We start from the raw sequence: 13,731 nt of genomic DNA, 5'->3' as shown, positions 1-13,731 counted from the left end.
AGTACATTGAGACCAGTCTCAAGATGCGTTTCTGGGTTTTTAAAAAAAAAAAAAAATTCTCCTTCAGGTAAACCTGACAATAGTTGTAAATTTGAATACTTAAAGATTCAGGTTTTAAATATTTCCAGTAATACAGAGTACTTAATTTCTTTTTACCAGTTTTTCAAGTTTATAGTGTCCTAGTTATTAAATTCTACTGTCCTCAAAATTTTGAAAGCCAGTGTGCTATTTGAAGGTCTTATATTTTCATAATATATTTGTAACTAATTTGTAAACAATAAAAGAACTCTGAACCTTATAACTGTTAGCCAGCACTCAGATTTGTATTTTTATTTCTTTTCAGGATCTGGAGTTTCATGGAGTAATGAGATTCTACTTTCAGGACAAAGCAGCTGGAAATTTCGCAACAAAATGTATCCGTGTCTCTAGTACTGCCACGACTCAAGATGTGATAGAAACTCTTGCAGAGAAGTTTCGACCAGACATGCGAATGTTGTCATCCCCTAAATACTCGCTTTATGAGGTGCATGTCAGCGGAGGTTAGTATTTATTCACAATGTCTTCCCTGCATCCACACCACCTTCCTGTCCACCCCATCCAAAATATCTTTAGGTTTGCCCCCAGCTTCTGAACCATGTAAGACTTGGGTTTTTTGTTCTTAAGTACCTTGCTGCTAATTGTTATGTGGGGGTGTGGTATTTCAAAATGTAAGTACGCATATCAGGCCTGCAGTTTATGTAGGTTTTGATGATGATCTATTAAATGCTGTACTTGACATCCTGTTAATGTGTTGACCTTTGTGAGAGAGTTGCTATTTTTAGGACTAGTAGGTAAAGACTAAATTTATCATGGGAGAATAGGAGTGTTAAATTGGAGCACTTAAGAGTACATCCTCAGTTCTTTGATGTTGTGAGCTGTGATAGATAGCCTTTTAACGCATGTTCCTTTACTGCTAAATTGCGGGAAGTTCAACATAGTATTGTTTGAAGCCACTGTGTTTCTTAAACAGGTCCTTTCATGTTACCTGTGAAGAACTTGGATATCTAAATAGCCTTTTGATGCTGCTAGCATTTGTGTCTCCCCACCCCAGTGGAAAACAGGTTGGAAGGTGGTAGTGTGTGCAGTGATGGTGGAGACAGGAATAGGAGAAGCTAGCTTTTTGTCATGCTTTTTTGTACTTTGGAAGTTTATACAAGTGGCTAAACTACCTTAAATTCTGCTTTTGAAAGACTGAAAATAATTTAATTTGAGATAGAGAATGGAAATTTTGGGGGATATGTGTCACTTTTCTTGGCCTATGAATGATGACTTGATGTGAATTATATGGCATTAGGGAAAAGTGCATATGTCATCATTAATTTAAGCAGTGAATAGTATGTGTTTTTGCTGTTTTAGGTTTCTGTAAAAATCTGTTAGCACTGTACCTGTAGTCGAAGTGTTTCCTTTGCAGGGCCAAGTTCCTGATACTTAAAACATGGCTGATAAGAGGGGCACCTCATTCAATAGGAATGTTTCTCATTAAGTAAAGTGTAACTGCAAAGACATCATTGTCTTGCTATGTGTATGTGCTGTCCCCCACTTCTAGAAGGGAGGTCAAATGGCAAAACTTGTTTAATTTTTTTGACTGCGCTCTCAGATTTTTCTCATTTACTTAAAATAGATACGACACACTAAATACACTAAATGAATTTTTGTCTAGTACATGTGCATAATGGATTTTTTTTAATTACATAATCTGGTTTATTTTTGTGCAGTCTTTCCAGAATAGTAGTTCTTGTGCCACAATCAGACTAGTTAAATTTAATATAAGGAAAATGAGTTTCTGGAATTCTCATGAAATTGTAAAGTTTGAAACATTATAACTGTAGATGTAACTTCTCCTCTTGAGTGATAATCTTGTGTTCACAGACTTAGCTCTGACAAAGGAGGTCTGCAAGACTACTTTATGTGGACCTTAGTTTATGTAGATAGAGGCAATACACTTAAGCTGGTTGCTGGAAAGGGGATGAGTATTTCTACCTCCCCAGGTTTTCTGTCTCTGTACTTTAACAGGGAAACATCAACTGATGTGTGCTTTTCGGCCACCTTTTGTTCTTTTTAAGAGCATAACTTGTTGCTGAATATCTTTGCTCTTGAGGTGCTGAGTTAACTGTTACTGCTTTTCATTTTTTTGAAGAAGAAAGAAGATTAGATGTAGATGAGAAGCCTCTTGTGGTACAGTTAAACTGGAACAAAGATGATCGAGAGGGAAGATTTGTTCTCAAGAATGAAAATGATACACTTCCTCCAAAGGTGAGTCTTTAAGGAGTATGCTAGCGGTAACAGCAGTTTTGAAATTTGTGGGACTTGCTTATATAGCAAAACATAATTTCTGTTTTTCTAAGTAATTCCTGAAAATACCTGCTGATGGTGACCTTTGATATCTGGAGCAAGTCTTTTTAAATACTTAAAATGCATCTTCGCAACACAGCATTTTCGTGATCTTTCAGATGGCTTGTGATGCTTTGATCCATGTAGCTGTCTAGTACTGGAGCATGTAATTCCCAGAGAACTTACAGCTTGCTTTGTTCTAATATGATGAATAAAAAATTTCTTTAAATAGTGTATGATGCCAAACAGCTCGGAGGTAATCCTGCCTCTTGCAGAGACTTTAAAAGGGGATGCCATAGGAAGTTAAATAACTAAAAAATATGACCTCCTTAGGTAACATTCTGGTTTTTAGCAAAACTGATGGGAGACTATTTCCTTTTGAGAGGTGCCTTTATTTTTTTCATTCCAAATGCAAAATGAGGGACATGCAAACATCGGCCATACAAAAGCTTTTTTTCATATTGGTCATTTAAACATTAAATCAGATCAGACTTTGGCTCCTGAAGTCATATAATTATGTCTAACTTGGATGCTTACAGCTACGGAATCCCTTTGGTCAGGTGAGGTCAGCTGTCCCGGCTGTGTCCCCTCCCAACTCCTTGTGCCCCCCCAGCCTCCTCACTGCTGGGGTGGGGTGAGGAGCAGAAAAGGCCTTGGCTCTGGGTGAGCCCTGCTCAGCAGTAACGAAAGCATCCCTGAGATACCAGCACAAATCCAAACCACAGCCCTGTACCAGCTACCATGAAGAAAATTAACTCTATCCCGGCCAAAACCAGCACAATGAGCTATTCTTACACAACGCTTTTGACTACATGATACGTCCTTGTTAGAGGTGGGGAGAGAAAGTTAATGATGTCTTGTGCTACATCTACCAGACTTGCTATTCCCATTCGTTGAATTAAGTAATCTTCATCTTCCTTCTCTATGTTCTTCACTTCCTGATAGAAGCAAAAAAACCTGCATCTGCTTTCTCTCATCTTCTGTTATTTTCTCTACAGAAGGCAAATGAGCCTTGTGTATGCAAGGAGCAGGAATTGAAGAAGAGAATACTGGAAGGACAACTCAGAAAAATACACCATAGGGAAAATATCCTCTATAATGTTTTTCCTTCTGCAGTTTATTCTTATTGATGCTCCAACACAGTTGTCTTGAAAACAGATTAAGTGCAGTGTTGTTTTGTGAAGTATTTTTACTGGGAGGCAGAAATTTGTTTTACAGCTTTCAGTTAAGCTTTTGAGGCCAAGTAGATGGTAGGCATTACTCAAGTAAAATTCTGCTATTTCTTTGCTTTCTTGAGTACAGGGTGCTTCATCAGTTCACACCTGCTTTGGAGTATGAAATGATTTCTGCCTTCTGTGTTATTCCCGAGAGTATTAGTCCCATCTCTGTATAATGGAGTATTGTTGCCTGGAGTATTGTTCTTGTGTTAGCAATACTGTGTTTTAATCAGGCTTATCTGGAAAGTTAAAACGTATACTAACTTGTCATTGGATTAAAAATAATGGAAGTTATTTTAAACTCATTTATTTCAAAACTCATTTATTTCAGAAGGCTCAGAGTAATGGCCCTGAAAAACAAGAAAAAGAGGGAGTAATCCAGAATTTCAAACGAACTCTCTCAAAAAAAGAAAAAAAAGAAAAAAAGAGGCGTGAAAAAGAGGCATTGCGACAAGCATCAGATAAAGATGATAGACTTCTTCATGGGGATGATATGTAAGTGTGTTAAACTTTGATCAGTTCATATAACCTACGTCTTACTGTAAAGGATTACGCCTGTCTACCAAATAAGTTGTTGTTTCTTTCAAAAGCAGGTAATTGGTGCAATATGATAAACCAAATATGTGATGATGATTTCTGTGGCTTGTATGTACATTTTGCTGCAAGGTTTGTTTTTAAACTGTGAAATGAGCTTTTTTTCCCCACCTCTTTGTCCTTGTACAGAAATTGACAGCTGCTTGGTGGCAGGGATTCTCCCCACTGTGTTTATTTTTGAGCATTTACTTTAGAGTGGGTTTATTCCTCTCCCTATGTTTGATTGTTCTGCTTTTGCCAGAAAAATTAGTATGTGTAGGTGTTCGTATTTGACTTACTACCTGACTATTGGTTTATTTTTCTCTGAGATGTATTTTGGTAGCCAGTCTTCTAGGTTCTTCAACTCTTGCTCCCAAATCTGCTGCATCTTATTCATTGAAACAGGGCAGGATATACATTAATACAGAATTAGTACAGAAAACTGGAGCACAGGAGTCAGGCATGAATAACTGATGTAGAACTAGAAAGCTGAGAAAGGTCTGCATTAATTTAGACTTTGTCTCTGTACCAGATTCTGTAGGTTTCATATGCAATACACCAAAAAAATGGTGGATTTTTAACATACTCTGGAAGAAAATGAATGGTGAAGACCTATTAAAAGAAATTAGTTGACTGGTTGACATATAATAGAGGATTTAGCTGCTCAGCTTGATTTCTTTCTTTTTTAATTAAAAAAATTTTTTTCTTTCTTTTGAGTTCGTGATTGTTTTTCTTATTTGTAGCACTGCTCTGCATGGATGTATTTGCAATGGTCTTCAGATGTCAGCACGATCTTTGCAGTATTCTGTGGTGTTACTTAGCTTGATCTTAATTTTTTAAAATTAAAATAGAATTCTATTTAAGTGCATTAGCAAAAGAAAAAGCATGAGGTGCGAACACGTGCTAACTCCGCTTCGACATGATTTGCAGTATGGTAAATGAGAATAAAGTTAGGCGTATAATGTAAAGTTTATTTAATACCTTTTTTTTTTTTTCTTTCCCCAAGAGTTAGAAGGCCTCTGTTTTGTTTTTTTTTCCTTTGAAAACGAGCAACCATCAGAACATAAGTTAGTTGTTGTCTATTTCAGGTGAACATAGGTACACGAACAGTGTTAATCCTAGCAAAAGTGAAGTTCATGTAGAAACCATCTTACAGTAACTTGATCTTGTATGTGTAAGGATTCTACTTGCCTTTTATTCTTTAGGAAGTGATGGGGGGATATGTATTTTAAGCTATTAATGACAATTTTTTTTCTTTTTCTTTAAACTAACTTGGCAGTGAGAATTCTCGCCTTGCAGCTGAGGTTTACAAAGATATGCCTGAGACCAGCTTCACTCGCACAATATCCAATCCCGAGGTGGTTATGAAACGGAGGCGACAGCAAAAACTAGAGAAGAGAATGCAAGAATTTCGCAGTTCTGATGGCAGACCAGACTCAGGTACTTAGATTTCTTCTTGTTATGTTGTAAACAGTGAACTGTTTACTGAGAGAATATTTTTAAGGGCAGCAACTGCTGTAAATCTGACTTAACTTGTGCCTTTCTCCAACATTTTTTGTACTTTATGGCTAATTTATCTGTGGTGTAACTAAATGAAGGATTTGTAGAGGTAAGATTCCACCGGAGTTTGTTCTGTGACGAGTGCAAGTCAAAGCTGTCAGCGATGGGCAAATTGATGAGAGAGAATCTGCTCATTGATCTTACTAACAGTGCTAAACTGGGAAAGAAGGAAGGATGGAATTAGACTTATTAAACTGACAAATTGAGGAAGTCTTCTGAAATAAATGTAATTCATTCTACTAAGAACAAACTGAATGACCTAAATGTAAAAATGCAATCAGTAGCACAAGTACAGGATGGCAAGGAGTGATTGTTCAGGTCTGCACAAAGGGTTCTGGTAGATGTTCTGAATATCAGTGATCAAGTATTTCACGTTCTTGAAGGTGGGGATACAACAACAATGGTTGTATAAACATCAGCGTTAAATGAACGAACGAAGCAATGTTAATACTGGTAAAACCTCAAATGATGTCTATTCTGTCCATGGAAGAGTAGTGAAGAAGGAGTTAGAGGTGTAGAAAACATCACCTGAGGGAAATCTTAAATGGGCTTTTTAAAGAGAGGGGAGATTCTTGAAGGTCAGCACAAACTTGCTGTCAAGATGGGAAAGGTCAGTTCTTCATTCAGTTGTTGTCACTGTTTCATTTTAACTTCAGGTAGTACTAAGAATGGTGAAGCACTGGGCAAAAGACTTGCTTAGAGAAATTAGGAGAGCATCACTGGAGGGTTTTACCAATGGGGATGTTATGTAAGTTTTCGTGTATTAGTGGACTGAATAAATGATTTCCGAAGGGGTTCATTCTTACATTCTGTTAGAAATATAATAAATGCTTGCATGTCTGTCTCTCTATTCTCTGGCAGCATTGTTAATTAAATTTTGTTTCCAAGGTGGGACACTAAGAATTTATGCAGACAGTTTAAAACCAAATATACCATACAAGACAATCCTGCTGTCCACTACGGATACTGCAGACTTTGCAGTTGTTGAAGCACTGGAAAAATACGGTCTGGAGAAGGAAAATCCCAAGGATTATTGCATTGCTCGTGTAAGTGCAGCTACTAAGTCACAATCTTCTCGTGCTTCATATTTGATTTTGTTCCTTGCAGTAGCTTTAAAACTAAATGGAAAGACTCTGGCAGTTCTGCAGCTAAATTTCCCGCGCCCCCCCGCCTTTAAAATCTTAACAGCCTCAGGAATTCTGGAGTGATTTCTTGGTTGTTTTGTTTGTTGGTGTTTTTTGGTTTGGTTTTTTTTAAACTTCAATCTTCCAATCTTACTAAATTATTACTTGCTATATAGATAAACATTATTAATGAAAGTAACATACTTCTGTATTTGGCACTGGTTTTATACCACTAAATGTGCCTATGGGTTTGCAGATCTATAAACTAATAGTTAATCCTGCAGATACTTAAATTTGTGCACAAAGCTATTTCATTACACATCAGAAAATATTAAACACTTAAGTGAAACTTACACTTATTTTCAGAATTTAAGTATTTTAGAAGTTCTAAAGGAATTGTGTAGAGTTACTGTTTCTTAGAGGTATGGCTTTATCAAAAAGTCCCATGGGCAGTACTGATTAAAGGTTACAAACTTCGTATCATCTTCTGAAGGAGAATAGCGAGACTTGGAAACATTTGATCCTTGTTTGAGCTGATTTTTGATTACATTTCGGGCTACGACGTGTCTAATAAACTTGGATTTATTGCTCCTTAAAATGATGAAAGAAAGGGAAAAATGTGTGTGTCTTATCATATTGCGCTCTCTTCCCCTGCCCCTTCTCCAGTGCTTAAAGTGCCACTGGAAAACAGTAAGGAAGCCTATGTTATTTGCTCTTCCCTGTACTTCTAGGTGCTCTAAAGCATGTGGATATATCTTTGCTCTTAAAGTTGCTGTCTGATTTGGTTTTTGTCATATCTTTGAGTAACCTTAGTGTCTACTTTTGCTGTGCTTACAGCCTCTAGTGGTATAATTAGCTGAGAATTGACACATTGCTCTCATATTGTTCTAATTAGTAGTAAGGGAACTGTATCATGGTAGTGTTTTTGTAGTTTTGTAACAGTGAACTGATCTTAGTTTTTATTGTTTCAACAGTTTTCTCTTGGGTTCTAGACATGTTTTTAATGAAGTTCTGGGCATTTCAACCTTGTCTTCATTAACCTGTAATTGGGGTCCCAACTGTGAAAGTTAATTTTACTTGCCTTCAGTAAAATTTTATACGGGTTTTTATTATAGAGGAGAATAATTTTGTAAGGAATAGGTTGGTTTTTTTATGACACAGTATATTAAAAATTGATTCTCAGCTTTGGCTGCGAAGTATCTTCTGTATGTAACTTTAATTATGACAATTATCTTCGTATTGTGGGTTCTATAAATGAAATTCGTGATTCTCGGTCATTGATCTTACTAAATAGGCTGCTGACTTGACACGCTTGTTTTTCTATGCTTTGAGAGAATTGTGAGCTAGGGCAGAGACATCGTGACTGAATTTGAAAGATCGTTTTGGCATCACTCTGTTTAGTTCAGCGTTAGAGGGTATTGTGATATATTATGTTTTAAGGAATTTATTGAACTGATCGCACACTTACCAGGGAAACAATTGCCAGTCACTGTGGTCGTGGTGGTTTCTCTTACCTCCCCTTGTTCTCTGATCTTGTGTGGGGATGTTTAATGTAGAAAGTAGTCTGAGGAATGTTGCTTTGATCTTGGGAAAGATAAACAAAGTCTTTGCTGTGAAGGAAATGGATTTAAATTAGTTTTCTGGAAAGCACTTCTGGAAAATATTTTGTCTTTTCTGAGCAACACATCTTATAGTAAGTTTCTGTACTGATTTAAGGTGTATGCTTATGTTTATATTTGAAATATGTAAGTGGTCTTCATTGGCTGATAGCAGATCTTTTTTATACCTTTAAGGGTAGAAGACCTTACTGTTTTGCTCATCATAAGTCACTGTAGTTGGCTGAAGTCTACTTGGCCTTTCTCAGTGCCTCAGCTGATACAGTGCTTGGATTTTAAGTATTAAAAAAGGAAGTATTATCATAAAGTAGGGTATTTTTAACCTAAGTTTTAAAATCTACTTTTTGCCAGATATTTTATGAAGTTGCTTTCCTTCCTTGAAACATTAGACACATCAAGCTAAAGCTAAGATATTTTTTCATCGGTGTTTTCTTTTTTGGAAGCTCACAGATACAGTGCTAAATAGGTGTCATGGCTATTGATACTCCTTTACACTGAAGTCTCATAGCTGTTCTTTACCCCTGGGGGGGCTTTTGCCCCTGTTCTTCTGACACTTTACAGTGTTCTGTGGAAGACAAATCTATCTTGCATGTGTTCTTGTTCTTTACTTTTTATTGGGTTTAAAACAGTGTACAATGGAATGTAAAACTTCAGTTTCTTATTGATTGGGTTTTTAAATGTTTTGTTCTCTTTGGGTGGCAGGTGTGAAATGTATTCAAAGAAGACTTCAGCAGTTGACATTTACTTAGCTATTAAGATGGATTTTCAGTTATATGACAAGACCTTTATAAGGCTGCATAAGTAACTATAATAAAGTTCACTCATTTGTGAAGTTACAGTTGAAAGATAAACATTGTAAGAATTTTTCTTAACGCTTACCATCGACAACTTTCATTGTAAATGGCAGTTTCCTGTTAGTTGCTTGCTTTCATACCCTGATTTGCCGTGTATCGGGCTGTACCTTTATGCGCACTTCTAAAGTGCTTTTCTATGTAATCAAGTAAATACAAGTTTCTTCCAATATATGTTTTGGTTGTTTCAGTTTGCTTGGTTTGAGCTTCCCTGAATAATACGGAGTTCACTGCACATCTCTCAAGATGTCAAATTAATTAGACAGTCTTCTAAGCTACCTGTGCACATTCCCTTAGGGCATAAGACTTGAGGCATGAAGCAAACCAGTTAACTCTTAAAAGTCTAATCAAGATTCTACTTTTATTTTAGCATGCTCTTATTTTTCACTCAAGGATGAGGCATAAATAACTTTTTGTAATGTCAAGCAAAAACATGCAGTTCATAATTAGTTTTTGGGTTTGTTTTTGGTTTGTTTTGTTTTTTTTTAAGAAACATAAGGCGTTATGACATAAGACATATACAGACATAAGGCATTACATGTTTTTTTAGCAAGTTCCACTGTTTTGGTTTTTTTTCAGGGACATGTGCAGAGCCTGTGTTCCCAACTTGTAAGGAAAATTGAGGATTAATTAATTTGAATAAGCAGATACATTAAAACGTACAGTAGATATGAGTTGTTTTATTTAAAAAACGTTACAATAACAAAAGAGCTTATTGAAGACTTACTGTAGTGTGGGGGTTTTTGTGTGAAACTTTTGCTAAGGAGAAATCTGATAACTTCATCTGTAGCTATTACTTACCACAGGGGCCTTAAGTATTTGGGTGCTATCTTCTCTTACTTCTTTATCCCAGGAAATACCTTCGAAGTTAAGTCCTAAGTTGCTGTGGATTTCATTTAAATTTTTTAGCTTGCATTTTCTGCATGTTTCACTGCATTTTAAATGAATAAATGTAGATTGGAATGACTTTATGATAATTTTTGTATGCCCATGAATGCAATTATGAGGAAGCAGAGTATATTCTTCCTAATTACCTGTTTATACATTTGTTTTGGTTCATAGGTTGTCAGCTGACAACCTGCTTCCAAGACTTGCAATCCTAAGCTAGTTTTATCCATCTCCATTTCCTAGGCTGCTGCGCAAATCAGGGAAATGTCTGTGCCTGATCTCAGCAGTCTGTATGGATTCAAATTCATGAAAAGGATGTTTAACTGCATCTTCTGTTTTTCAAAATGAAAGCAAAGCTCTACCCATGAGCCAAAACCTAATCATAATGTAAACTTGTTCCCATGTTTTTCCGTTTTTCTAAAATGGAGGAATGTCAGCTTCATGGGTGACAGGGAGGCAGCATTTGCCTAAAACATAGAGGTGTTTTCTAAAATGGCTTCATCGTGTTTAGAAGCCTCCTGGCCTGCATAAGCTCAGATGTGGTGTTTTGTGTCTTTCCGCAGGTTAGGTCACACACTTTTTTTTTAAAGTGAGATATGTCGGAGTTATATGTCGGCTCATGCTTCCTGAGAGATGGGAGCAATGGTAACTGGCTGGGAGGATGAGGGGACTGGTGCTGTTGTGACCTCTCTTCTTGAACTTGATAGGTTACCCTTGCTGCTATTAAGCCAAATGCCAAGTACAGGTGCTCATCCAGGTTGCAAAGCAGAAGTAATATCAGAATCAAGTAGTAGCACCGATGTATTTATATCTCATCTATCCTCTAACTTCACTGCAGCTGGGTTTTCTTTGGTTCGCTCCCCAGTCCAGTACTGGTCAGCCCCTGGTATGTGTGCTGTGGCATGTGGTTCCCGTGTTGTAACTGGTTACCTGCTGTCTTGAGGGCTTTGGAATTTAAAAACTGTTGCTTGTTGAATAAGGCTTGAAACACAGTGTTACTTTTAATTAGCTAGTCAAAATTATCCCGTAGGTATAATTGATTTTAAAATCTGAGATGTGAAATAGAAAAGAATGGTTTGACAAGATAAGATTTGAGTGTAGATGTGTTTCTGTTTCCCTTCAGTTTATACATTTTAATGTTTTCCTTGTTTTATAATACCTTGTCTATTTGAAAATCTAATTAAAGGTAATTAGTCCTATGTTTAGCCAGGTTTTGCATAGAAAATATTTTAGGGAAAGGCCAGTGACTCGATTACATACTTTTGATCTTAAGTGTACTTGTTTCCTGCTTGGAAGAAGATGAAAGAGGGTTTGAGGTGGATCTGTGAGAACTCGGGGAAGGCTGCGGTGGGTGTGGAGAGGAGGTGACAAAGCAGAGTAGAAAGCCTCTTGTGCGCTGCAGCGTAGTAGGGTGCAGTACCCAGTAGCCACGTTCCCTCAGAAGGTGCCACCTGGGTCATAGTTCAGAGACGGGAATCATTTGGGATAGTTTGTTTAAAATCGAACTGTCTGTGAATTTAATAACATTGTTAGGATCACAACTGAGGGAGTAAAATGTATTTTATTTTGTTTTTTTTATTCAGCTTTGAAAGATCTGTCTTTAACTTAGAAGGTACTCACGCACTGTGATGCTGCCTGTCGGTTTTTTTATGCTTGATGGCTGTGGGGAGCAAGTAATGCAAATGTGCATGAAATCACAGGCTGTGTCTCCTTTAGAGTCAGAACTCATGAGTCAAGGTTTCCCCCTTCCTCTGCCTTGTAAGGATATAGCTGTAAAAGGTACGAACCAGTCAGTGGTTCTGTTCCCAATGTATACTTAGTTTTGGTTCTTCCTTAAACTGGACAGCATGAAGCAATTGTGTGAAATGCTCCGATCGTGCCCTTAGTCTCTGTGTAGACTAGGTAAAGGTTGGGTGAGACAAGGATGCAGGAGCTATCACGACATTCTCTTTGCCAGCTTCTCTTGCCATTTCTAAAGATGCTTGCATGTGGTGTTAGTGGAATAGCATTAGCAAAATGAAAGGCTGATTCTGGTATGCGAGATAATAAAGGAAACTTCAGTTTTATTTTTTAACTATCACCTCCAGAGGTAAGGTTTTTTGTTGGTGGTGGTTAGTTGGTTTGGTTTTTTTTCCTTTTCCTTGACTGTTGAGAAATGGGAATAATTTTGTTTACTGGAAGATGATCTTGTCTATTTTAAGTGTAACTTGCTTTCCCTTTGCTTTTTAAATATATCTGGTGTTCTGGCAAGTGTGATTTAACTGTAACAAGAGGCGAGAGAGAGTTAGAAAAAGTCTTGGAAAGCAAAATGCATTTCCAGTTACTGAGTTCTTTTGCTTTATCTCTTGTTATAAACAAACAAAGCAAAACAAAAAGGCATAAGGTATACCCCTGAATCCTCTGCTCTAATTGTCCACTAACAGCTCTGAAAACTGATAATGGTTCTTTTCTAGGTCGTGCTGCCTCCTGGTGCTCAGCACTCTGATGATAAAGGTGCTAAAGAAACTATTCTTGATGATGATGAGTGTCCACTGCAGATATTCAGGGAGTGGCCTAGTGATAAAGGTATGTCTGAAAAGCTTTAGGAGATTTTTGTGCCTTGAGTGTGTCGTAAGCCATGGTGCGGACCTCCTGTAAAGTAAGAAATTGGAACATATATTTTAGTAAGTGTTTTGTTCTCAGACACTTTTAATACTAGATGCTTTTAGAGTTATTTACTATTTCATTCAGCACTGTTTATAGTAATGTGTCTTTAGACAATAGAAGAGTTTTGCATTTTATCCTAAATTTTCTAAATTACCCGCTGTGGATAAGTATGCTATTAATCTTTTAAATAGTTTTAACTTAAAAATAACTATATAAAGAAGTGTCAGGAATTTAGTAAGCTGAAAGTAATCCTATGGAACACTTACAAATTAATAGATGTTGGATGTGTGCTTGTTCACTGGTAGTGAGACTCAAAGGATGTATAATATTGTGTTTTAGGAATACTAGTCTTTCAATTGAAAAGGCGCCCTCCTGATTATGTCCCAAAGAAATCTAAGAAAATAACTGACGTAAAGCCATTAAAGGGGAAGGAAAGAGTTGACGGGTCTGGCTATGGCTCTTGCCTTCCTCCTGAGAAACTACCATACCTGGTAGAATTAAGCCCAGGTAAGAATTTTGATTGTCTAATAATCTAAATTACATTAGTACGTAGTCATTTAGATTTTCCAAAAATAAGATGTTCATTGGAAGCACAAGAAGGTCTGTTGGCAGTGTAGGTGAATGCCACATCAGTTGTTCTTCTGATGTCAGATTCTGAATTCGAGCTATCTAGAGGCAGAACTGCATATTGCTGTAATACCAAAATTTTAGTAGCAAATGTTTGCAGTAAAAAAGGGGAGACAGGAGTGACTAAGACTTTGTCTCTATTAGCATGGCTTCCAGTGTGAAGTTTTAAGTGTTTCAAAACCAAAAAAATCATTCAATCTTCAACTTCCCTTGGATTTTGAGGTTTAAAACTTGATAATAATCTGTGGTCTTGTGATTT

General features: G+C 36.9%; 1 protein-coding gene across 2 annotated transcripts in view; it reads left to right on the top strand.

The window, feature by feature from the left end:
- Positions 1 to 347: 347 nt before the first annotated feature.
- Positions 348 to 13,731, top strand: part of MLLT4 (myeloid/lymphoid or mixed-lineage leukemia (trithorax homolog, Drosophila); translocated to, 4) — an 89,667-nt gene continuing 76,283 nt past the window's right edge. Inside the window, exons 1-7 of one of the 2 annotated variants that reach the window (XM_009701904.1) lie at positions 348 to 539; positions 2,177 to 2,292; positions 3,919 to 4,082; positions 5,440 to 5,600; positions 6,609 to 6,766; positions 12,653 to 12,764; positions 13,185 to 13,352. In XM_009701904.1, the coding sequence (XP_009700206.1) occupies positions 365 to 539; positions 2,177 to 2,292; positions 3,919 to 4,082; positions 5,440 to 5,600; positions 6,609 to 6,766; positions 12,653 to 12,764; positions 13,185 to 13,352 (1,054 nt within the window). In that variant the 5' untranslated portion in view covers positions 348 to 364. The remainder of the gene's footprint in view (positions 540 to 2,176; positions 2,293 to 3,918; positions 4,083 to 5,439; positions 5,601 to 6,608; positions 6,767 to 12,652; positions 12,765 to 13,184; positions 13,353 to 13,731) is intronic. The other variant, XM_009701912.1, reaches the window with a different exon arrangement.

The sequence above is a fragment of the Cariama cristata genome, unplaced genomic scaffold (assembly GCF_000690535.1).
Source record: "Cariama cristata isolate BGI_N322 unplaced genomic scaffold, ASM69053v1 scaffold13400, whole genome shotgun sequence".
NCBI lineage: Eukaryota > Metazoa > Chordata > Aves > Cariamiformes > Cariamidae > Cariama > Cariama cristata.
This window is presented reverse-complemented; position numbering and strand designations above follow the sequence as displayed.